We start from the raw sequence: 27,005 nt of genomic DNA, 5'->3' as shown, positions 1-27,005 counted from the left end.
TCTCTGAGGGGGCCAGGTTCTGGCTCGTGGTCCCCAGTAGGCCTAGAACTCCACCCACATCGACTGATGCAAAATAGTTAGGGTATCCATATCAGCCATGGATAGCTCCGGGGAGCCTCCGGGACTCACCCAGAAAATGACGTTTCATTACATTCAACGCTGGTTTTTTACTGTAGCAACCATGTTGGACACATCCACATTGAGCTCCCAGTCCCCATTCGGCCATGTTGAGAAAACACTCCGATGTTCAAATGCAGGGCATATTGCTTGGAGATGACCATGCCACTGATATTGATAACTTGAATCTGGAAAAAGATCTAATACTGTACAGGTGTCTGATACTAGTGATACGGATATTGAAGTGGTCGATGTGAAGAGTGTGTACAGTACACAATTCTCTCACCAGCCTTGCCGTGCCAGTCTAGGTCAACACCATCAGTAAAACAATACAGATGAATATTTGTATATTCCACTGAACATTTAGTACCGAATGCAATTTATTCAAACCAGCTGGGAATTCGTTAGAGCGAGGTTCGTTAAAAGTGAGGATGCACTGTACAGTACAGTGGAACCTCGGTTGACGAATGCCCCTCTTTACTAATATTTCGGCTTACGAGCTCAGTTTCTTCATAAAAATTTAACTCAGTATACAAGCTCTGCCTCGCTTGGCAAGTTTGTTGATACACGTATAGGTCGACCGAGCGCGTGGTTCCTGGTTTACCAGTGTCTCCTGCTTAGTGATGATCATGTCTGAATTCTTTGTGAAGAATTTAATTGTTTTTGTGCTTCTCTTGGGGGAGCCCTTGTCGGCTTCCCGGAGCTATTATGGCTGATATGGATATACAGTGGCACCTCGACTTACGATTGCCCCGACTTACGATAATTTCGAGTTACGATGTAAATTTCATCGAAAAATGCGACTCGACATACGATGGTGTTGTTGACTAACGATATTTGTTGGTACACGTTCGGGTCGACCGAGCGTGTGGTTCTCGGTCACTCGTTCTTATCTGCCTCAGTTTACTACAGCTGCCCACTTAGTGACGATCGCGCCTATAAGAAATTCCGCGTTTGTGGTGATTTTTTGCATTTTGAACATTAAATTAATTAAAGTAATTATTATATATCATGGCATGAGTCCCAGGAAAGTCAGTGGTAAGGCTCAACATATGAGATCACATGTAAGGATGACCATAGATCAGAAACAAGAGATCATTCGTAAATATGAAGATGATGTGCGGGTTGTTGAATTGGCTAGGCAATACAACAAATCCCAATCAACGATATCCACCATACTGCCTAAGAAAAAGGACATTATGGGTGCTAAAGTGGCAAAAGGCGTATCAATAATCACAAAACATAGAACACAAACACGTGAAGATGTTGAACAGTTATTATTAATTTGGATACACAACAAGGAGTTAGCGGGTGATAGCGTTTAGGAGGCCATCATTTGTGAAAAGGCAAGAAAATTGCATGAAGACCTTTTGAAGAAAACCCCTGGAACGAGTGATGCAGAAGTGAAAGAGTTTAATGCGAGCAGGGGATGGTTTGAGAAATTTAGAAAAAGAAGTGGAATTCATAGTGTTGTTAGGCATGGGGAGGCTGCCAGCTCAGACAAACCAGCGGCTGAAAGATTCATTGGCGAATTTTTTTAAAGATTTTGCGCACAGTGAGGCATACCTACCACAACAAGTGTTTAATTGTGATGAGACAGGGCTATTTTGGAAAAGATTGCCAAACAAAACATACATTACCAAGGAAGAGAAGTCATTGCCTGGACACAAGCCTATGAAAGATTGGTTTACTCTAGTGTTGTGTGGTAATGCTAGTGGCGATTTGAAAATTAAACCATTGCTTGTGTATCAATCCGAAAATCCAAGGGTTTTCAAAAAATATAATGTGCAGAAACACAAAATGTGTGTGATGTGGAAGGCTAATGCTAAGGCATGGGTGACTAGGCAATTTTTTACGGAGTGGGTGAATGAAGTGGTGTACCCTGCCATCAAAAAATATTTGCAGGAGAACAGTTTGCCACTCAAGGCCCTGCTTCTCCCCAATAATGCTCCTGCCCATCCTCCAGGCTTGGAGGATTCATTGATGGAGGAATTTAGTTTTGTTACAATAAAGTTCCTTCCTCCCAACACCACTCCTCTACTTTAGCCTATGGACCAGAAAATCATTGCCAATTTTAAGAAACTTTATGAGAGGGCTGTGAGATTTTTTTCTACGCCTACCTCCCTTAGGAGGTGGACCTCAAGTTTAAAGAACTGCACACGGCAGATAAGCATGAGTCCAATAGAAAAAGGAAAAGCGGGAGCAAACCGCCAGGCTTCCACCACTAGGGTGAAAACCTGTCCACATAGGCTGCTGATTCCTCCTAGTTAAACAGGACGTTAAAACCAATAAAGGGTAACCGACGGGTTCTCACAATCAAATATTTGTATTTGATGTGGTGCTATGAATTGGAATTCAAATTCCCAAGAACAACCGTCATTTAAAACATTGCAACAATCGTAATAAAGCAGAACATGGGTGGAAAAGAATGGTTGAAGGGTTGACATCAAAGACCGTTTCTATAACAACAAATAATTTATTAATAACAAGAGACTAAACTAATACAACATCAAGTTTATGTTACGTTAATGTCCATCCCGTGGCACTAAAACAAACAGCTAAAATAGCAATGACGCCGGTCCATTGCTGTGCGGCGGTGTTACAACTGATATGAGTGGGGCTTCTATGGGGTACTGGTACTAATAAGGGGTATAGGTAGTTAGAAGACAAGAGTATCAAATATGGGAGAGCTAAAAGGCCCGGCCCCCAAAATAAACTATCCACAGTAGTAATAACTTGCTACAAGACCATATATGTTAGTCTAAGGGTTGATCACTGCGCTCCCACCTTGGAAGAAGAGATACTCTGTAATTCATGTACTTATTTATTAACCCCTTAACAACCCCCCATATACACTCACACCAATAACAATAATAATAATAACTTTACCACCCTATCTTACGTTAAAAGCCTTGGTCCACATAGACAGGATACAAGGTTTACACTAATAACAAGCTAGGGTAAAGTACTACTGGATAAGCACTGAAGCTGGATGCAGCTTAGGGTAGTGAGACCATGTGGTACCCTAATACAAAACACAACACTTAGGGTAAACAAAACACTGGCAAATACTAACCCCAGGTCTCACCAATAGTTACTACCAGAGTAGGCACACTTAACACCATATAATACTTAACTTAAGGGTACAGGAACTTAGGGTAAGGGAAATAAGTAAGAGGAGAAGGGAGAAGAGTAGGGATACAGCCACAGAGTAGGTCTTATCCTCACACACCAGCCAGAGAGAAGCCCGAGCTAGCCACCAGCTGCCTCCCTCATGTCGTGGTGCCGGGAGGAGCCTAATTGATCGTGCAGCTAAGCACATTAAAGATCTTCCCCTATGCAACGTATTGTTACTTTATGAATGATTAGAAAGTATTAGTAAGCAAAGTTGGTGCCTATGTTATTATTTAATAATCAACCCCCAGCTCAGTCTTTAAATGCTCTTTGAGAAACAATAATAGTCTTACGTCTGGCAGGGAAGATACAAACAATTTCCATTCGAAATGCGCCAACTGTACTACTTAGGAAGTTTAATAGCTCAATTTTGACCTCTGGTTTCCACTGGAGAACCCAGGGTCATAACACTCCTCCCCCCTTCAGAGAAAAAAAAATGTGACTACTAGAATAGTAGTCATATTTTTTTGTAAGAGTATACAGAGAACAAAAAGAAAAACATATGACAAACAAAAAATCAATCAAAAGCAATTTCTCTGCAAAAAAAAAAAAAAAAAAATACAAAGGAGTTCTCTGAAAGGAAAAAAAAACATACACAACAGGGAAGTAAATCAATTGGACACGGAATATTTAATGTCACAGGAGAACCTAAAAAAAAATAACTAAAGCATGACAGTTGGTAAATGGCTTTCTGTGGCTCAGATGAACGTTATTCAGGCAACCGGGACAGAGCGTCGGCTATCACGTTGAGTCTGCCCGGTAGGTGGGTAATGGAAAGATTGAAGTCCTGTAGGTACAATGCCCACCTGAGGATGCGTTTATTCTTACCCTTCATCTGAGTCAGGAAGACTAGTGGGTTATGGTCCGTGTACACTTCCACTATATTACCTGTGAGGTAAACTTCGAACTTTTTACATGTTAACACTAGCGCCAACGCCTCTTTTTCTACCACTGAATAATTGCGTTGCGCCTTGTCGAATTTCACAGAGTAATAATATACTGGGTGTTCCACCTGATCATCCCCAGTTTGCAACAACACTGCACCAGCACCCGAGTCAGACGCGTCAACATGAATTTTAAACGGTCGGTCGAACCTTGGACTAGCAAGCACTGGGGCGGAAGCTAAGATCAATTTCAAATTTTTAAATGCCTCTGCACAGTTTGATGACCACTTAAATTTAACGGCTTTCCGCAACAAGTCTGTGAGAGGAGTGGCAACACTGGAAAAGTTCTGACAAAAACGTCGATAGTACGCACACATACCGATAAATCTTTGAACGTCCTTTTTAGACTTTAGTACTGGATACTCCAGAATGGCATTGATTTTATCTTGCCGAGGTAACACTTTTCCTTGGCCCACTTCATAACCGAGGTACGTCACTGTGCCTTGGCCAAAATGACACTTTTTAGCATTTAAGGTAAGATTTGCCCTTTTCAAGATGGCAAACAACTGGCGTAACCTAGCTATGTGGTCAGCCCAATTACTGTCAAACAGCACGATATCATCTAAATACGCCCGACAATTTGGCACATTAGCGAGTAGAGAGTTCATGAGTCTCTGGAACGTGGCAGGGGCATTACGCAAGCCGAACGGTAACACTTGATACTCAAAAACACCCTCGGGTGTCACGAACGCGGTGAGCTGTTTAGCACGTTCAGTGAGTGGGATTTGATAATACCCCCTCGAGAGGTCGAATTTCGAAACGTACTTGGCATTTCCCAACTCGTCAATGCAGTCCTCGAGGAGGGGCAGTGGATAGGCATCCACAATGGTCACCTTGTTGAGCTGCCGATAGTCGGTGCATAATCGCCAGGAGCCGTCTGGTTTGGGGACCAAAAGGCAGGGCGAGCACCAAGAGCCCTGGCTCGGCCGGATGAGGCCGTGCTGGAGCAAGAAGTCGACCTCCTTCCGTACGATGGCCTTCTTTTCTGGACTCATCCGATAGGGTTGAAGGCGAATGGGAGTGTAGTCCGTCAATTCGACATCATGGCAAATGGCATCAGTCTGGGTCGGGACATCCCCGAACAGACTGGAGAATTCAGCAACCAACGACTGCACCTCTTCACGTTGGGCCATCTGCAAATGGGACAGTTCCTCCACAGCATTCACAGAACTAGAATTATTGAAAATGAGATTAGTTGGGTCCCCAGAACAATCATCCCCTCTCTCACTGGAAATGGAAACATTGGTTAGTGCAATGGGCCTGGGGCCCTGGAACTTCTTCAGTCGATTTACATGTATGAGCATTACCTGGTTACGTTTGTCAGAGTGCCTCACTTTGTACGTGAGGTCCCCAGTCTTTTCTGTCACAATGTAGGGGCCTTCGTACTTGTGGGACATAGTGTTCCCTAGTCGAGGCTTTAATACCAGGACAGGGTCGCCAGGCTGAAATACCCGTAACTTAGATTTAGCATCGTTACGTTCTTTCATCTTTTCTTGGGCCTTGCCAAGATACTTTAATGCAGCCGCCTTGCAGTCCTTGAGTCTCTGGTGGTGTTGCGCAAAGAAAGCCGAACCTTCGGATAACGTTACGTTCCCTAACAGATTCTCCTGTAACATTTGCAAGGGTCCACGAACTTTATGGCCAAAGACTAACTCAAAAGGAGAACAGCCCAGTGAACTTTGTAATCCCTCTCTAGCCGCAAACAAAACATACGGTAAATTCTCATCCCAGAAGGTGTGGGAACTCTCGCACGATGTCTTCAACATCTGCTTCAGAGTTAGATGGAAACGTTCAATTACCCCCTGACTCTGTGGATGGTATGGGCTGGAAACCTTATGAGTTATTCCATGTTCCTTACAAAATTGCTCGAAAACATCAGACTTAAAATTAGTACCATTGTCAGTTTGCACGACCCGAGGCAGTCCAAAAGTGGAAAAAAATTGCAACATACGAGCAACAACAGTTTTTGCTCGGATGTTCCTTACAGCAAAAGCCTCTGGGTAACGAGTAGTGATACACATCATCGTGATTAGGTAAATATTACCAGACTTAGTTCTAGGTAATGGTCCAACACAGTCCATTACCACATGAGAAAATGGTTCCTCCGGCACGACAATAGGCCTTAGAGGAGCTTTAGGTGGAGTCTGGTTTGGTTTCCCAACCAGTTGACAAACAATACACGCATTACAAAATTTTGCCACATCGCTTTTCAGCTTGGGCCAGAAAAAATACTTTAAAATTTTGTGATACGTAATATTAATACCTTGATGTCCCCCCATAGGATCATCATGAGCAGCTGCCAAAACTCTTTCTCTATAGCAGGTCGGCAACATAACCTGGTGGACTACCTCCCACTCATTTGACAAGGGAGCACTCTGTGGTCTCCATTTTCTCATAAAAATCCGATCATTGTAGTAGTACCCAGTTGCTGCGTCTACAATTTCCTCCATAGAGACGGCTGTTTCATGACAATCTGCAAGAGTGGGGTCAGCTTTCTGTAACTCACTCAAGGAGGCATCTAGGCCTTGGTCAGATGCCATTGGCCGAGGCTCAACATTGTTCTCCTCCACCTCTCCACTACTCTCGGTAGACGGCAGTGGCAGGCTCTCCACAATGTCCTCGGCCACGTCATCGAGTCGGGCCATGAATGTGTCCGCGAGGTCCACTTGGTTTTCACCACTCGGAAAACTCCTCGTGACCTCGGGATTTACCACCTTGGCAAGCACAGGGCTGCCCTTACATTTAAGTCCCATAGACCTGGTCACCGCGCACGCAGGGTACACAACATTATCCTCTGCGGCGGGTGGATCCAGGCAAACCTTAGGGGTAGGCAACATAATAGGCAGTCTGGAGTCCCCTACCTTATCCCCTGCTAAATCATTACCAACTATTACATCAACATTAGGGAAAGGTAGGTATGAAGTGACTCCGACTGTACAAACACCCTTGTGGAAATCAGATTCCAGGGTAACCTTATGGAGGGGTACTGCCCGAGTATCACTAGTGACACCCTCGACCAGTACCACCTCTCCAGTGTCGAGAGTGTTGGCACCTTGCAACGCACTCTCTAAAATTAAAGTCTGGATGGCACCGGTGTCTCGGAAGATCACCACGTCCTTCCAGGAAGAACCCTCAGACAAAAGTAGTCTCCCTTTCGATAAGAATGGGGTAAGCAAGTCCAACCACTGTGGGTTGGAGGTCTTACTCCCTAACCCTTCTGAAAGCCTCAAGCCCTGTGTCACAACTAGAGCATTGGGTCTTTTTTCAGGGTGCAGTTGCCAACAACGGCTAATAGTGTGGTTTGGACGATTACAGTGACCACAAAAACGTCGGGGAGAAGAGACATTACTAACAGAATTACCCTTCGGTTCACCTTTAGGTGCCGTTGGGCTAGACACTTTAACAGGGTTAGTTATGTCTGAAACAGAAGGTGCATTAGGTAAAGGGTTAGAATGAGCTGGTCTGGACTGGCTGTGGGTATAAGGTTTGCTACTCTGTGGGGTATAATTATTTTTATTGGGCCTTTTGCCCGCCAATTGGTAGTTTTCTGCCAACTTGGCCAAATCCCCTATTTTAGAATTTAACTCTATCCTTCCTTTAATGTATTGTGATACGTTCTCTGGCATAACATCTATAAAATGCTCCATTAAAATTAAGTTCCTGAGAGCCTCGTATGTTTCGGCTTTCGCCGAGCGAATCCATCTATCAAATAATCGAATTTGATCATTCACAAATTCAGTGAGCGGTTGGTTGTGAGTAGGCCTAAGGTTACGATAAACTTGGCGGTGAGCTTCAGGAGTAATTTCATATGCCCGCAAAATACATTCCCTGACTTTATCATATTCGAAACACTCGTCGTCAGGCATGTTTATAAAAATATCTTGTGCTTTACCCCTAAGTCTTCCCTGTAGGATTTTTACCCACTCTTCCTTTGGCCAGTTCATGGACGTGGCCACTCTCTGAAAATGGTTGAAAAACCTTTCAGGGTCAGACTCGGAAAATTCAGGCAAATTATGCTTTTTCTCATAATGCCTGGGGTTTGAATCCCCGGCAGGTGGAGGTCCAGTGGCATTCGCTCTAATTCTAGCCTCCTCGGTTTTGAGTTTTTGCTCCTCTAATTTTATTTTTGCTAACTCTAAAGCTAATTCACTTTCCCTATGAGTTGCACTTTCTGCTTGGCTAGGCTGGCATAAAGGTGTATCACTTGCCAATAGTTGTTCATCAATACAATGTTGTAATATTTCATTCACCAAAGTCCACTTTTTATCTGCGACATTTAATTCTAGGCCAAATTCCTGGCCTAACAATACTAAATTAGACTTTTTAAGTTTCTTTATCTCTACCACTGAAGGCTCCCTTGCCAGTTTCTGCATTTCAGAAGACATCACTAATAATTTTAGCTCCCAGCCAAAGAAAAAATTAAAAAATAAAAATTGGAAAAAAAAACAAAAATTTGCACGGCCCCTAACACAGGGCCACACTAACCTTAATCGTGAAGGGATCCAGCTGGGTGTCCAGTCAGTGCAAGAATGTCCTTTGCTAGATGAGCTGGACCCTAGGCTAGCACACAACCGTTCTGCGGAAATACAAAGTTTTAATTTTGGCACTCAAGAATCTAATTTTTTACACTTATAATGTTAATCCCGGACAGGCCCCCACTTGTTACAACTGATATGAGTGGGGCTTCTATGGGGTACTGGTACTAATAAGGGGTATAGGTAGTTAGAAGACAAGAGTATCAAATATGGGAGAGCTAAAAGGCCCGGCCCCCAAAATAAACTATCCACAGTAGTAATAACTTGCTACAAGACCATATATGTTAGTCTAAGGGTTGATCACTGCGCTCCCACCTTGGAAGAAGAGATACTCTGTAATTCATGTACTTATTTATTAACCCCTTAACAACCCCCCATATACACTCACACCAATAACAATAATAATAATAACTTTACCACCCTATCTTACGTTAAAAGCCTTGGTCCACATAGACAGGATACAAGGTTTACACTAATAACAAGCTAGGGTAAAGTACTACTGGATAAGCACTGAAGCTGGATGCAGCTTAGGGTAGTGAGACCATGTGGTACCCTAATACAAAACACAACACTTAGGGTAAACAAAACACTGGCAAATACTAACCCCAGGTCTCACCAATAGTTACTACCAGAGTAGGCACACTTAACACCATATAATACTTAACTTAAGGGTACAGGAACTTAGGGTAAGGGAAATAAGTAAGAGGAGAAGGGAGAAGAGTAGGGATACAGCCACAGAGTAGGTCTTATCCTCACACACCAGCCAGAGAGAAGCCCGAGCTAGCCACCAGCTGCCTCCCTCATGTCGTGGTGCCGGGAGGAGCCTAATTGATCGTGCAGCTAAGCACATTAAAGATCTTCCCCTATGCAACGTATTGTTACTTTATGAATGATTAGAAAGTATTAGTAAGCAAAGTTGGTGCCTATGTTATTATTTAATAATCAACCCCCAGCTCAGTCTTTAAATGTTCTTTGAGAAACAATAATAGTCTTACGTCTGGCAGGGAAGATACAAACAATTTCCATTCGAAATGCGCCAACTGTACTACTTAGGAAGTTTAATAGCTCAATTTTGACCTCTGGTTTCCACTGGAGAACCCAGGGTCATAACAGGCGGCATACTGAACTAACCTGAACACAGGTGTGCCCACTGACGACGCAATATTGCAAAGCAAAAAATAGAAAAATAATTCACAAGCCTAGTTTACACCACAGTGAGTGATTCGTTACGTTATTGTCTATCCAGTGGCACTTGCAACACAGCTATTCAACAGCCCTTCGCACTGCGGGCTGATACATGAACTAACTGAACAATGATGCCCACTGATGACACAAGCTTGCAATCAATATAGTCATGGCTTCATGGTGAACAGATACTATAATCACAATCTTACGGGTCCTCCAACCCCTACAGGCGAGATACCCACGTAACTAGGCTGGTAGTCCAACAGTGACTCCCCCTATCACAACCTAATGTGAACACTCTTTGCAACTCCCTGCAAGAAGTTGCACTGTAAACTGTAAACAAAGCCAGGCAAGGTGGGATTCTGAGACACTACTTCAGTAATCCCAAAGTTACTTTACTCTTGTCACCAGATGATAAACAAAAGAAATTGCCTTAATCGATTACAAAATTGATTATGTGATTAATTACATTAATTGACTGATCACAGCAGTCAGCAACAAGGTACTTCTACGTTAATCACAAACACGTGTCTCTCTTAACACAAGTCATCTTGTTAACAATAACTCAAAGTCTCTTACATTACATCACACTTGACTCCTTGCAAGTATTTAGTGAGTAATTCCTAATTAATGTCAAACGGACAACTAATTAAATCCCCATCGAGTTATGTTAACTAAGCCTACCACTAGCTTGGTAGCTTCTCAACAGTCTATGTCAAAATTACTTTAATGAGTGTTAATTACCCTAATTAACCCCGAGCAATTAATTATCTGTCACCAGGACTGATAATTAATCATACATAAATACGTCTCACTCCGCACTGCGTAAGCAAGTCTCATCAAACACTGTGAATTCACGGACGAGGAGTTAATTACTCTACTAATTAACAAGAGTGCATCTTAATCCACTGTCATCAGACAGGATATGATTAATATAATGAGTTATGCTAGCTCCATGGCTTCGCTTTACCAAGTCATCAAAACCCCTGATGTTAATTACTCCACTAATTAACAAAAGCCACTAATTGCTATACCCCAGAAAGGTAATTAGTCTCGAGCAAATTACGTTAACACAAATACTGACAGACTCTGACAGTTCCTCACCACTACGCGAATTCATGATGAGAATGCTAATTACATATTTAGCTAGAGTGGTCAATTAGTTGTCACACAGACAATTAATTGCACCAGAAACGTATTTCAACAAGCTCAGCACTGTTTCCCTTAACAGCTCTCACACTCATCAAGTAATGTGCAACCCCTTATAAAGTTAGTTCCCATTAATTAACTCACTGAATCCTTAAGTCCTCAACACAACTTAAAGAATACAAAGTAACCCCAGGTTACATAGGTCACACTTAGAGTGGCATGCATAACAACTTAAATGCACAGCCCACATACGGTTGCAGCTTCTGCAACACGTTAATTACTGCACCCACACAGTAATGACACACGGTTTGGCAACAACAAAAGTATACCTACATTACTGCCCCCTCTAATCTTGCAACAGTTGCAAGGAACTACTGTGTGCAATCACAACTACTTCAGCAAAACAATTTACGTTAATATAAAACACCGTCACTACGCGGACAGCTGGCACTAATTCTTATAATTAGGCTATAACTAATTAATTGCTTGCTCGCATTAAGTACCGTGAATTTACCTGAATAATCAAAGGGACCTTACACCAACAACACAGCTCCTAGGGTGGATGTCACTTCTGCTCCGTTCCGCAAGCTTTCTCGGGCGTTCTTTCACCTCCGGCCTGCTCATGCGCCGCCTGAGCCGTCCTGGTCATTAGACCGGGTGCTCTCTTTTCTCTCTTCTCCTCGACTTGTGGTGGCCCCCTCGGTTCAGGACTGTTTTTCTAAGGCTCTTTTCTTGTTGGCATTGGTCTCTGGGGTTCAGATCGGGGAGCTTCATGCTCTCCTCCGGAGAAGGGGTTTCTGCTCTTTCGGTCCTGGTGGTTGTTTCGGTCGTTTGCAGTCTTCTCCCTCTTTTCTGGCGAAGAATGAGTCTGCTGCTTTCCGAAGGGGTCCTTGGGTTGTTGATGCTTGGTTGGTTCGGCCGGGGGTGCATAATGTTTTGTGTCTGGTTGCAGTTCTTCGTCGTTACCTGCGCGCCACAGCCTCTGTGGTAAGGGACGCTCTTTGGGTGGATCCGGGTTTCCCTTCTTTCCTGTTCCAGGGCGCGGGTCTCCCAAGTCGTCTGCAGGATTATTTGGTCCAGTCAGCCTGCAGTCTCTCCCTGTGCCCACGACGTTCGTAAGTTCACGACTTTGGTTGCTGTTTTGGGAATATGTCCTGGGCTGACATTCGGGCATAGGGCTTTTGGAGGTCGAACAGGGTCCTGGCCGCACGGTATCTTGTTAATGTTCCTGGCCCTTCTCGGGCGTGTGTATCCTTGGGTCGCAGGTTGCAGCCAGTTGTCTCGACTTTGAGTTGATGAGCGAGTGACGACCGCCTCCCGGGTAAGTCCCTCTTTTCTTTTTCTTTGGTTAGGTAGCTCTGGGGAGCTGAAGGGGCTTTCCACAGAAAACCACCGTTGAAATGTAATTAAAAGCCATTTTTTGGGTGAGACCCGGAGGCTCCCCGGCATCCCTTCCTCCCTCCGGTTGGCGTTTTTTTAGCGTTTTTGATACTCAGCCTCTGAACTGGGGAGAGTTGCCGGTGCGGAAGTCTGGGACCCCTCCATCCCTCTCTCAGGGAGGGGGGGGGGGGGGTTGTGCAGACGGATGCTCGGTGTTTGTGGTGACGTCATACTGTTGTCCTTGGTTTTGGTGTTTGTGGTGACGTCATACTGTTGTCCTTGGTTTTGGTGTTTGTGGTGACGTCATACTGTTGTCCTTGGTTTTGGTGTTTGTGGTGACGTCATACTGTTGTCCTTGGTTTTGACTGGGGAAGTTCTGTTGCTAGTTAGGCTTTTGGTTTGCAATTTATTTGATCAGCAGTAATTTGTTTTGGAATTCCTACCTTTCTGGGTGCCTGACCTGGTAGATGGCAGACAAAGACTGCTTCCAATTACACGGGGGTGTCTTAAGGCCATTACTCCTCGTGCCTCTCTTGAGGGGGCCAGGTTCTGGCTCTGGTCCCTGGTAGGCCTAGAACTCCTTCGATTGACTGTTGCCACGGTCTACAGCGGCTAAATAATACTAGATATATATATATTTGGACATTTTTAGGCAATGCTGTGGTCACAATCTGAACAGCAATGCTGTTAGCTCATGCTGTGTGCGATAGCCTTGGTTACTCATTCAGTACTGAGGCCTTCACACCCGGGAATATTGCCCACGTTTCTTTTTTTTTTTAATGGTGTCTGTTTAGGAGAGCCCTGAGGAAGCTGTTGTGAACCCCATGTAGCCATAAGAGTTATGAATGATGCGCTATACCTATGAGATCTCAAGGCGCGTTGCGCAGTGTAGTGTTAAATATGGTTAAGCTGGGTAGGCTTTGTCACTCATGTATTACTTGCAGCAATGACATTGTAAGTTTGCTGGCTTTCAGCTATGCCACAATCAACAAAGAAAGCCAATAATTGTTGGCCATTTTTTATTTCATATTTTTGCCTGTTCTTTCTTAGCAATGATCGTTCCATTCCTGGTGTATCACTGCTTGATAAGATTTGGGTTTTGTTTGTGATTATGATGCAGTCTGTAGAGGATCAACGCTGCTTGGTTAGGCACTCATTAACACTTGTGCTGCTCTGGGCCTTAACCACTGAACTGCGCCAACCGAGTAGCCAACCGAGTATTCTCGGTCAGTGGGAAACTGCGCCAAACGAGAAAACTTTTTTTTATTTTTTCTTACCTATTCTAAATGTGTGGTTGTGTTGTGAACGAAATGGTTGTGAACGAAATGTACTCTTAGTTCCTCCAGTGAGAACTTAGAACAAATTCATCTTAGAACAAATTCCCAGAATGCCCTAGGGCTGCTGGCTGGGTTAGTACTGAGTGTGTAACCATGGGTGGCGCACGCACCTCTGGCTCCCAAACACCTGTCTGACTCGGTGTTGAAAGATCGCGCTCTGTTGGTGAAATTCAAACCTTATTTGAAGAACATAAGGGTCATAATATTGGTGAAGCTAGGCGCAATAAGGACCTAACACAAAGGTCGAATGCAAGTGATACAGCACCTATGAGGACGATACAGCGAGCGTATCCCGTTGTAGCTCAGAGCGCCATCCTTGCTCACCTGTGCTATCTCCAATTTATATAGATGAATCGTTTTCTGTGTTCAGTGATGATGCATCTGATACAAGTAGCATAGATGAACAGTGTTAGCAGTTTCCATGGTGGTGTTTTCCATAGATATTTTCAAGAATAGCTGAATCTCTTCCTGACTGATGGACACTCTTTGAGGCTGGCTGAATCTCTTCCAGACTGATGGACACTCTTCGAAGCTGGCTGAATCTCTTCCTATGTGGGAACTTACAAAGCGATCTTTTCAAGACCATCTTACAAATTGATTTTTTCCTATAATCTTTTCAAGACTACCTTACGCTTTACAAGCTTGACTACATACCACCTACAGGTACTAAAGCTAAGAGTGTACATGAGTGCGTTATTTGCAAGCACACAGAACGAAGAAACATGAAGCGAAAATCTATCTGTACCTGGTGCAACGAGAACGAAGTCTCGCTGTGTATCATGGACCACTTCGTTGATTATCGGACTCGCTTCCGAAGTACTGAGTGTGTAATACAGTGTGTTACTGTGTAAATAGTGTGTGAAACTGTACATATTGTAATTTTAGTGAATTTTTAACAAGTAATATTGTGACAATAAACATTTATTGTGGACACATTACTGACACATGTATCACAGTTCTATGGAACATTATGAACGTTCTACTGTATACATATTGTAAAGGACACAAATATGTATCATATACATTAAAAAAAATAAAACAGCATTGGAAAAACATAGAACAAATAATTGAAAATATAGTTGTGGCAACACCCTGTACTTAAATGGCCTGTGCGACCGTGTCTGGGCGTGTCACGCACGGGCGACCAGGCCCTGATGACGTCACAGCACACCTTGTCCACGTCCCCACAGCCAAAGTGAATGGAATTTGGTATTTATTTTTACATAGACATGTTCAGGGAAGGGAATTTATCATTTTACGAAGAAAAAAGGATTTTGGGGGAACACTTGATTTTATGTGGACAGGGGGAAGTTCACAATAAACTCGGCGCATCACAGTGGTTAATGCCTTCAACACCGCCAGGCGCAAGAAAAAAAATCCAAAATATTTTTGTCTGATAAAAGTGTTAACTTTTGTTCCCTGAGCACAAGACACATAATAAAAAAAATTGTAGATGGCATATTTTGGCCGCAATAGGGCAAGGAAGTCTGGCAAAAAAGAGGCGTTGACAGAGCAAGCATTGGAGGAGGTCTGCTCCGCCTGAGCTGTCAGGCGGGAGTTGCCACAAATATATTATTACCTATATAATTCAATGTTTTTGGTTTATTTTTTCTTAATTTTTTGCAGTAATATTATTCAATAGTGTGTAGTGTGATATATTTATATAATAAAATGTGTGAACCAGTGCTATATACCATTGCATTGCCTGATGTTGTTACATATTTAAGTGATGCTGTGTTCACAAGCCGAACAGCGGTGCTGTTAGCTTATGCTGCATGCACCAGCCTTGGTTGCTCACTCATTACTGAGGCTCTCACAGGAATGTTATCCACAATTTTTTTCCACGATGGAGTCTATTTACTGTCGATCCTGGCTGGACTATAATTGCCTCTATCCCTCGCGGGGCATTTAAAATCATGTGCTAGACCCTCAATCGTAAATGTACGATGTGCGCCATTCTGCGACAGTTACTCCCATCGTATATGTATGTATTGCCCCATTTAAGGGTTAATATAAGGGCTGGTTTTATATTTGCAGTTAATTGAATAAGGTCTTACTTATCATTGGGATAAGCTAGCTTAGTGAGCATCTGTCTGATGATATGGTGATTGTTCTTTGTCTATTCTGATAGATTTAATATTATCATTAAAGTTTGTTTCTGTTGTAATCAGTTCATGCACTACACGGAGCAGTTCTCACCTTCTTGTTCTTCAGGCAGATCAGCAGAACTGATGATGAGCAAATCATGGAGTTTTTGTTGATTCCTGTTGTCTTGAGAACATGAAACACTTATGAATTCATTACTACCTACCTAACTTCACATGCTGTATTGCATATTAACTCTTAAACTGCGCAACACAACAATAGCTGTGGTGAGTAACTATCGCAGAATTGTGCACCACAGCTATTGATGTGTTGGATTACCGCGCTCAAGATTTAAAAGTCCCGCGGCTACACGGGGTTTATATCTGCTTCCTCAGGGCTCTTGTAAACAGACTCCATATAAAAGAAAAATTGTGTGCAACATTGCAAGGTGTGAGAGCCTCAGTACTGACTGAGCAACCAAGGCTGGCGCATGCAGCATGAGCTAACACCATTGCTGTTCAGCTTGTAACTACAGCATCACCTAAAAATGTAAAAATATGCATGAAACTGGTATTATTTAGCAATGATAGTATTACAGAAGACCCCTGACTGATAAAAATGACCAGGATTCTGATAATAGCAGGATTGTTGTGATAATTAGCTCTGTGCGTAGTATTGTGGGAGGAGTAATGCTGAGGGAGGGAGATAACGTTGTTTGCTAACTGTGTGGCCACCTGTTATTGTCTGCACTCACCATACCAGCTCAGTGGTTCTCTGTGGTGAAGACAAATGTAGATACTTATATATAATGTGTGTATTAGTGTAATAACAACTAAAGGAGTATGTTGGGAGGAGTCATTTTGGTGAGGGAGAGGCATCATCTGCATGACTTATCATGCTATGTAGGGTGGACACTCTGCTCTTTGGGCACCATACCAGCTTAGTTGTACAGTTATGGTGAATAAAACATGTAGATACTTATATAGCGCACCACTTGGTTTCCGAACCCCTTGAGGACGAGACCCGTCAGTTATCATGTACGTTCGTAAATGAGAAATGAAGGAAAATGGAGAGAAAAACCAAAACCTGTGTTGGTGAGTGTATTAATATACCTGAGTCTTGTCTCCCCTTACTCGTAACCTTTGTGTACCTGAGTCTTGTATCCCCTTACTCGTAACCTTTGTGTACCCGAGTCTTGTCTCCCTTTATTCGTAACCTTTGTGTACCTGAGTCTTGTCTCAATTTATTCGTAACTTTTGTGTACCTGAGTCTTGTCTCAATTTATTCGTAACCTTTGTGTACCTGAGTCTTGTCTCCCCTTACTCGTAACCTTTGTGTACCTGAGTCTTGTCTCCCCTTACTCGTAACCTTTGTGTACCCGAGTCTTGTCTCCCCTTACTCGTAACCTTTGTGTACCCGAGTCTTGTCTCCCCTTACACGTAACCTTTGTGTACCTGAGTCTTGTCCCTTCTTACTCGTAACCTTTGTGTACCCGAGTCTTGTCTCCCTTTATTCGTAACCTTTGTGTACCCGAGTCTTGTCTCCCTTTATTCGTAACCTTTGTGTACCTGAGTCTTGTCCCTTCTTACTCGTAACCTTTGTGTACCCGAGTCTTGTCTCCCTTTATTCGTAACCTTTGTGTACCTGAGTCTTGTCTACCCTTACTCGTAACCTTTGTGTACCTGAGTCTTGTCTCCCCTTACTCGTAACCTTTGTGTACCCGAGTCTTGTCTCCCTTTATTCGTAACCTTTGTGTACCTGAGTCTTGTCTACCCTTACTCGTAACCTTTGTGTACCTGAGTCTTGTCTACCCTTACTCGTAACCTTTGTGTACCTGAGTCTTGTCTCCCCTTACTCGTAACCTTTGTGTACCTGAGTCTTGTCCCTTCTTACACGTAACCTTTGTGTACCTGAGTCTTGTCTCCCCTTACTCGTAACCTTTGTGTACCTGAGTCTTGTCTACCCTTACTCGTAACCTTTGTGTACCTGAGTCTTGTCCCTTCTTACTCGTAACCTTTGTGTACCCGAGTCTTGTCTCCCTTTATTCGTAACCTTTGTGTACCTGAGTCTTGTCTCCCCTTACTCGTAACCTTTGTGTACCTGAGTCTTGTATCCCCTTACTCGTAACCTTTGTGTACCCGAGTCTTGTCTCCCTTTATTCGTAACCTTTGTGTACCTGAGTCTTGTCTCAATTTATTCGTAACTTTTGTGTACCTGAGTCTTGTCTCAATTTATTCGTAACCTTTGTGTACCTGAGTCTTGTCTCCCCTTACTCGTAACCTTTGTGTACCTGAGTCTTGTCTCCCCTTACTCGTAACCTTTGTGTACCCGAGTCTTGTCTCCCCTTACTCGTAACCTTTGTGTACCCGAGTCTTGTCTCCCCTTACACGTAACCTTTGTGTACCTGAGTCTTGTCCCTTCTTACTCGTAACCTTTGTGTACCCGAGTCTTGTCTCCCTTTATTCGTAACCTTTGTGTACCCGAGTCTTGTCTCCCTTTATTCGTAACCTTTGTGTACCTGAGTCTTGTCCCTTCTTACTCGTAACCTTTGTGTACCCGAGTCTTGTCTCCCTTTATTCGTAACCTTTGTGTACCTGAGTCTTGTCTACCCTTACTCGTAACCTTTGTGTACCTGAGTCTTGTCTCCCCTTACTCGTAACCTTTGTGTACCCGAGTCTTGTCTCCCTTTATTCGTAACCTTTGTGTACCTGAGTCTTGTCTACCCTTACTCGTAACCTTTGTGTACCTGAGTCTTGTCTACCCTTACTCGTAACCTTTGTGTACCTGAGTCTTGTCTCCCCTTACTCGTAACCTTTGTGTACCTGAGTCTTGTCCCTTCTTACACGTAACCTTTGTGTACCTGAGTCTTGTCTCCCCTTACTCGTAACCTTTGTGTACCTGAGTCTTGTCTACCCTTACTCGTAACCTTTGTGTACCTGAGTCTTGTCCCTTCTTACTCGTAACCTTTGTGTACCCGAGTCTTGTCTCCCTTTATTCGTAACCTTTGTGTACCTGAGTCTTGTCTCCCTTTATTCGTAACCTTTGTGTACCTGAGTCTTGTCTCCCTTTACTCGTAATATTAACCCAGCCCTGTGATGTTTGTCAGAATATTAACCCAGCTCTGTGATGTTTGTCAGAATATTATCCCAGCTCTGGGATGTTTGTCAGAATATTATCCCAGCTCTGGGATGTTTGTCAGAATATTAACCCAGCTCTGGGATGTTTGTCAGAATATTAACCCAGCTCTGGGATGTTTGTCAGAATATTAACCCAGCTCTGGGATGTTTGTCAGAATATTATCCCAGCTCTGTGATGTTTGTCAGAATATTAACCCAGCTCTGGGATGTTTTGTCAGAATATTAACCCAGCTCTGGGATGTTTGTCAGAATATTATCCCAGCTCTGTGATGTTTGTCATAATATTATCCCAGCTCTGGGATGTTTGTCAGAATATTAACCCAGCTCTGGGATGTTTGTTTGAATGTTAACCCAACTCAGGTATATGTTAGTTTGTTAAACATATTAATCCAGCTTTGGGATATGTTAATTTATCAGAAATGGTAGCCTGCTTCTGGGATATTTTAATCTTGTCATAAATATTAGCCCTCCTCTGGGATATGTTAGTACAGTGGTACCTCAGCTTACGAATTTAATCCATTCCCAGAGACGGCTCGTGAGCCAAATATTAGTAAACTGAAGCAAATTTTCCCCATAAGAAATAACGGAAATTGAATTAATCCATACATATATATTTTGATATTATTAGGCAATGCTGTGGTCACAAGCTGAACAGCAGTGCTGTGAGCTCATGCTGCGTGTGCCAGCCTTGGTTGCTCACTCAGTACTGAGGCTCTCACAACCAGGAATGTTGCCCACAATTTTTTTTTAATGGCGTCTGTTTACAAGATCCCTGAGGAAGATGATGTGAACCCATCATCTTTTCCCCCCCCCCCCCCCCGTCAAGCGCATGCAGGCGCGTTGTGCAGTTCACTGGTTAAAAGGTCAATGCAACGGCCTGCTACAGCTTTATCTGGGTGAGTTTTTTTAACAAAACTTTGCAGTTCTTCCCATACTTCACACACTTTCTTAATGAGGAAGGGACATCCTCTACTCACAACTATTTTCTTAGGTTGAACCCTACCACTGACTTTCTTGGGACCCATGGGAAGATATATAATACTTTTATGTTCAAATACCCAAAAATAAAAAAACACTGAAATTCTTTACAAAGAATTCGGGCGGGATTGTCACTAGGCGGGAGCCACTGGTAAACTGAGGCACAATCGCTGTGCCACTGTGCGCTAGATTGGTCATACACCTATCAACAAACTCGTTTCCCGAGGCAAAGCCCGTAACCTGATTCGAGTTTTCTGAAGAAATTGGGCTCTTAACCTGAAAAGTTTGTAAATAGGGGCATTTGTAAGCCAAGGTGTCACTGTATGTCAGAAATGTTAGCCCAGCTTTGGAATATGTTTAACCCTGTCAGAAATGTTAGCTCTGCTCTGGGATACGTTTGCCAGAAATATTAACTCTGTTCTAGAATAATTAATATAAAGAAATTATGTTAATATAATATAATTTGTATCGGTGAATAAAATACTGTAATATTTTTTCTGTGTAGAGTCATCCGGCTCCCTGGAGCTATCGGACTGATATGTGCATATTAGTCCGGAGTCATCAGTCAATTGGAGTTCATCCTACCGAGGACGATGAGCCAGAACCGGGCCCCCTCAGAAAGGCAAGGGGAGCAATGTCCTATAGAAGCCCCAGTGTGGTTGGAAGCATTCTATGTCTGCCATCGACCGGAACAGGCACCCAGAAAGGTAAGCGCCTCAAAACAAACCTCTATTCTGGTTAAAATTGCTACCAAAAGCCGAACTAGTGGATAGAACTCCCCATCCGAAAACAAGCAAACTAGTGTGACGTCACACACTGCCGCGCCGCTGTCTGCGCAGCTCCCCCCTCCCCGGGAGGGGGAAGGGGGAGCCCCAGACCCCCCACGCTGGCTATCCACACCTCAGTTCTTGAGGCTGGAGGTCAAAAACGCGAAAAACCGCCGACCGGAGGGAGGGAGGGATGCCGGGGAGCCTCCAGGACTCACCCAGAAAATGGCGTTTCATCACATTCATCGCTGGTTTTCTGGGGGGAGCCCAATCGGCTCCACGGAGCTAACTACCCACAGACAGAAAAAAGAGGGACTTACCCGGGAGGCGGTCGTCGCTCACTCCTCAACTCGAAGCAGAGACAACTGGCTGCAACCGCCGACCCAAAGCAACACAGGCCCAACGGGGCCCAGGGACATTCACAAGGTAACGAGCAGCCAGGACCCTGTTCGACCGCCAAAATCCCCGCGCCCGAATATCAGACCAAGACATATTCCCAAAGACGGCAGCAAGAGCCGCAAACTTACGAACGTCATGGGCACGGGGATAGACCGCAGGCTGGCTGGACTTAATAACCCTGCGGACGACCTGGGAGACCCGAACCCATGAACAGGGAAGAAGGGAAACCGGATCAACCCACAGCGCGTCCCCGGACACAGAAGCTGTGGCGCGCAAATAACGGCGATGCGCCGCAACCGGACACAAAACATGATGCACCCCTGGCTCGACCAACCAAGCATCAACCACCCACGGACCCCTCCGGAATGCAGCTGTCTCATTCTTCGCCAGAAAAGAAGGAGACGGCTGCAAACGAACAAAACAATCACCACGACCAAAAGAGCAGAAACCCCTGCGCCGGAGGAGAGCATGAAGCTCCTCTACCCGACCCCCAGAGGCCAAAGCCAACAAGAGAAGTGCCTTGGAAAAACAATCCTGGACCGAAGGGGCCACAACGAAGCGAGGCGACGAAAGGAAAGCGAGCACTCTGTCCAAAGACCAGGACGGCTCAGGCGACGCATGAGCAGGCCGGAGGTGAAACAATGCACGAGACAGCTTGCGAAACGGCGCAGACGTAACATCGATACCAAAAGCAAGCTGAAGTGGCTCCGCCAGCGCCGCACAATACGAAGCGACAGTGTTAGGCATAAGATGACGGTCCTGAAACAACCACGAGAGGAAGGACAAGACCACCCGAACAGACAAGGAACTAACACGACGAAGACGCAAAAAGAAACGGAAGGACCGCCAGGAAACTTCATACTGCCGCCGAGAAGAAGCCCTCAGGTGGGACACCAACAAGGAGGCCACCTGATCACCATAGAGATGATGATAGACTCGAGTCAAAAAAACCATACGCGAAGACTCGAGGAGAAGATCGAACCAGCCACGTGACGTACCGGCCTGATCTGCTGAAAGAGGCGGAGCTGCGGGAAAACCCTCGGGTTCGGACACCGAGCAACCAGCGCCTAAAACCAAGGCTGGGCCGGCCACCAAGGGGCCAGAAGGACAACTCTCCCCTGGTAAGTCTCTAAGCGAGTCAGGACCTGGAACAACAGCCGAACCGGGGGAAAGAGGTACAGGAACCCCCACCTCGACCAGTCTAGCCGAAAGGCATCGACCCCGACGGCCTCGCGATCGGGGAAGGGCGCCGCATTAAACGGGAAGACGCTGCGACCACGCCGACGCGAAGAAGTCCACCTTGGGGCGCCCAAATGTCTGGCAAAGCCAACGGAAGGACTCGTCGTCGACCGTCCACTCCGTGGAGAGGGGAACGAAGCGAGACAGGGTGTCGGCCAAGACGTTGGACACGCCCCGTACGTGAACCGCCAAGAGAGCCAAACCCCGAGAACTCAGCAGACGAGTCACCCGAAGCGACCAACCCCAAAGAGACAAGGACCGCATCGAACCCCCGCGGTTCAGGCAATGAACCACCGGAGAGCAGTCTGAATGGAGCCGAATCGTCGATCCGCGGGCCACCCAAATCCTCCCCAGAGCAAACCACACTGCCGCAAACTCCCGCACCGTGCTGTGAGCTCGACGGAAGGACGGATCCCAATGCCCCTGGCCGGCCTGGTGAGCACTGGTCACAAAACCCCAGCCGAGAGACGACACATCCGTGTACACATCGAGCGAGGGCTCGGGTAGGCACCAAGGCACTGATCCCCGAAAAACCCGAAGAGGAAGCCAGTGACGCAGCAACTGACGCAAGTCCCCCGGGGGTCGAACTCTGCGATTGCGAGAGAGGCGGAAGGGGGAACCCCGAAGGAACCAGAACAGCTGTCGAAGCCAAACCTGACCCGGCGGGTAGACCACCAGCGCGAAGTTCAGGCTCCCGCACAGCCCCTCGAGCAACCGCCAGGTGACCTGAGAACCCTCCAGAAACAGACGAAGGCGGGACCGCAGCCGCAGGAGAGACTCCGGAGGGAGAGACAAGGGGGAGGTTCGAGAGTCCCAAACGAGACCCAGCCAAGTCCGAACCTGAGAGGGAACCAGATGGGACTTCCTCCAGTTCACCAAGAACCCGAACTCGGCGAGCTGGGAAAGAACCAAATCCCTGGCTAGCAAGCAAGCTGACTGGCTGGGAGCCCAAACCAGCCAGTCGTCGAGGTAGGCCAACACCCGAACACCTAGGAGACGCAAACGAGCCACCACAACCCGTGTAAGGCGCGTGAACACGCGAGGTGCCAGGTTCAACCCGAACGGGAGACAACGAAAGCGGTAACTCAGACACCCCACAACAAAACCGAGCCAGTCCCTGAACCGTGGATGAATCGAGACATGCCAATAAGCGTCCCGGAGGTCCAGGGACACCATCCAAGCTCCCGGCTCCAAGAGGAGCCGAACCTGAGACAGCGTAGTCATCCGAAAGGAGGGGCAATGAACCCAGGGCTTCAGACAGGACAAGTCCAGAATGATCCGCAGGTCCGCGCAGTCCCGTTTCGGAACTGGAAACAGACGGGAAACCCATCTGAGGGACGACGTCGTTTCGACGACGCCCAAGCGTACCCACTCCAAGACGACTCGACAGAGCGCAGGGGAAGAAACCTGCCCTGCCAGCCCCGACCCCCCAAAGGGGGGAGGGGCCACCCAACGCCACCGCAGGCCGCGAGACATGACCCAAAAGGCCCACGAATCGTGGGACCAGGTGCGGGCGAACAGTGCATGCCGCCCCCCTTCGCCCCGTCAAGGGGGGCAAACCGCGAAAGAGCCGGCGACCCTTACGAGACCCAGAACCCTGCACAGCGCAAACACCGCACCGACCAGACGAGGCAGGGTCCGCTGGAGGAGCCAACCCCGAACCTGACACCAGAGGCCTACCACGACGAGAGGAACCCCGAGCCCTGGCACGACCTTTCCGGGAAGACCCACCCCGGGACCCCAGGAAAACCAACAAGTCCGACATCGGACGACAAGCCGCCGACGCAGCCTGAATAAACTGCGCCACGGCCGACTCCTCAAACAGAAGAGGACAAAAAGGTGAAGAACGCCTAAGAGCCAGAGCCCAAGCAAATTCCACGGAGGAACCCAGCACTGCCTGCCGACACGTGAGACGGGAAGCATAGAACAGGGAAACCGCATCCTGCAAAATCGGCGTGAACAGCTTCAACAAGGCAGCCGACGAACGCGCAGCCGAGGACAAGGTGCCGGACCCCGGGACGGACCCAAGCGTCCTCACATCCTCCACGAGCCAATCCGAAGACAGCTCCAGTAGGGAAAAGAACCGCAAGGCCTAAGCCAAAAGGCCCCGGGCGTGCAAGTCCTCCGCAACGAGTGCCGCCGAAAAAGAGGGAACCTGCACATGGAGCTGAATAACGCCCACATCGCGGGGAAGGGCAGGGGCAAACAAGCACTCATTCAGGTACTCAAGGTCGCCCCCCAGGAAAACCTGCAGCACCGTGGAAGCTTCCCGCCACTCCAGCGTGCGGGAACGACAGAAGGAATGCCAGGAATCCAGAACAAACAAGGGGCAGTCTGCTAGCCAGGACGACTCCGGAACCTCGTAACGGAGCCAGAAAGGGAACGAAGTCCCAAACCTGAATGCGGACGGATCCAGTTCCAAGGCATAATCCGGGTCACGCAGGAGGTAAGCTGCAAAGGCCGCTCGCACCACACCAGGTTGGATGCGATAAGCAGAAAACCTCCGGAAGGACGGAACCGACGTACCCGGGGAACACGGAACCGAACAAGGGGAGGGGCCGACACCAAATCCAACTCGTACGCAGAGGGGGGAAAAGAAAACCCCACTCCTTGTAACAATAAGCCCCGCTCAGAGGGAAGAAAAACCCAGGCGGGGTCCAGCGGGGCCCAAGGCCCCCAAGTCAGCCCCTCCCCAGCTGACCCCACAAGACAAGGACGGAGCAGCCGGAAAAGCTGGAGGAAGGGGGGCCCACTGGTCAGACCCAGAATCTTCGGCCGGGAGACAAGACTCGAATGCCTCTGCCGCCCCCCCGGAAGGGGCACCCCCCGAAGCTGCCCGAGTCTCGAGATCAAGTAACTCCTGCTCCGACCCCTAAACCCTCAGACGCTTCGGGGCCGGAAGCAGGGGGGGGGGGGACCAGAACGAAAAGAAGGGGAAGGACGAGGAGGTGCGGACTGAACCAGGATCGAAGCGACCCCCACCCCCAAGTCCGGGTCTCGAAAAGCAAAGCGGGGCAGCCCCGGGGCATCTGGGTGAGCAACCAACCGAGCGCGTTGCAACAGACGAAACCTAGACTGCAACGCACGCGCCGCCTGTACCCGAATAGAATCGTCAGAGGATTGGGTAAATTGAGTCGCAAGCAAGCAGCAACACTCACAGGACTCAGGGTCGAAAGTATCACCGACCCAACAGGCAGCGTGGCAGAGGCAAAAACAATGAGGGTCACCCTGAGACAAGGGGACCAAGCAACCCTCAAACTCGCACACAGCAAGTGAGGACTCCGGGGTCACATCCATCGGACCCACGCGCCCCCTAGGGGATTCCCAGGGTCCTGAGCGTTTACTTTAAGAGGACTCGCGCTCAGGTAGTCCCAGGCAGGGTGCTGCAAACCGGCGCCCAAAACTACCAAGCAAACTTCTAAAGCTGAACCCCCGAGACGTGTACACTCACGGGGACCTAGCAGGGGGCGCCACCGAGGAGAACAGTGGAAGGGCAAAAACAAACTGAATAAAATGACAAAACCCCCCACCAGGCAAAAACAAAAAGAAAAACAAAACCCCCACAAGAGGACAGCGAACCCCAAGGAACAGAGCCGGCCGCGATGTCGGGAAATACAAGCTGAGCAGCACCCTGCGCCCCTACCAGTGCAAACTGCCTCTTACTTGCCGGTAACAAGGGAGAACAGAACACCCAAGAGCCCAACAGGCGGCCGAAAACCGAAAGGTAAAATGGACCAGCAGAGGCAGACCCCGAGGAGCCTGTGGAAGGTGGCCCCAAGCCCCAAGGGCAGTAATTACAGAGCACCTAGGGAAGGCAGCCCTAGGCGCATGCAGCCCAAGTACTGAAGATAACTGCTGGCTCTCGCACCCACAAAACCAACACCACACGCAAAGCACAATGCAGTATCGACACCAGAGCCAGAGCACACGACCATCGTCTATAGCATCAGCCTCAAGAACTGAGGTGTGGGTAGCCGGCGTGGGGGGTCTGGGGCTCCCCCTTCCCTCTCCCGGGGAGGGGGGAGCTGCGCAGACAGCGGCGCGGCGGTGTGTGACGTCACACTAGTTTGCTTGTTTTCGGTTGGGGAGTTCTATCCACTAGTTCGGCTTTTGGTAGCAATTTTAACCAGAATAGGGGTTTGTTTTGAGGCGCTTACTTTTCTGGGTGCCTGTTCCGGTCGATGGCAGACATAGAATGCTTCCAACCACACGGGGGCTTCTATAGGCCATTGCTCCCCTTGCCTCTCTGAGGGAGCCCGGTTCTGGCCGTGTTCCCAGGTAGGCCTAAGAACTCCATACACATGACTGATGCCAAAGTCTGACATTAGCATATCAGCCTGGGATAGCTCCGGGGAGCCGACGGGGCTCCCCCCAGAAAAGAGGCGTTGACAGCAAGCGCCAGAGGCTCTCTGCTTCGCCCCAGCTGTCAGGCGGGAGTTGCCTCAAAGATATTGTTACCTAATTATTTCAATGTCTCTGATTTGTTCTTAGATTTTTGTTTGCAGTAATATTATTCAATAGTGTGTATTGTGATATATTTATATAATAAAATGTGTGAATAATCACTGTACTCAAAATT

The 27,005-nt window shown here is 46.8% G+C and overlaps 2 protein-coding genes across 6 annotated transcripts in view; one reads left to right on the top strand and one right to left on the bottom strand.

Annotated features, from left to right (window-relative positions):
* Nucleotides 1-27,005, top strand: part of LOC138364644 (tripartite motif-containing protein 3-like) — a 220,383-nt gene that overhangs the window by 28,384 nt on the left and 164,994 nt on the right. The gene's annotated exons all lie outside the window — the stretch shown is intronic.
* On the bottom strand, nucleotides 3,078-9,599 carry LOC138364643 (uncharacterized). The gene is made up of 2 exons (XM_069324611.1): nucleotides 9,375-9,599; nucleotides 3,078-8,811 (listed from the first exon to the last, which is right to left on the bottom strand). Exons 1-2 carry the CDS (start codon nucleotides 9,421-9,423, stop codon nucleotides 4,001-4,003), a joined length of 4,860 nt encoding a protein of 1,619 aa, XP_069180712.1. The 5' UTR covers nucleotides 9,424-9,599; the 3' UTR covers nucleotides 3,078-4,000.

The sequence above is a fragment of the Procambarus clarkii genome, chromosome 14 (genome assembly GCF_040958095.1).
Source record: "Procambarus clarkii isolate CNS0578487 chromosome 14, FALCON_Pclarkii_2.0, whole genome shotgun sequence".
Taxonomy (NCBI): Eukaryota; Metazoa; Arthropoda; class Malacostraca; order Decapoda; family Cambaridae; genus Procambarus; species Procambarus clarkii.
Note: the sequence above shows the minus strand (reverse complement) of the source record. Positions and strands in the feature narration are given on the sequence as shown.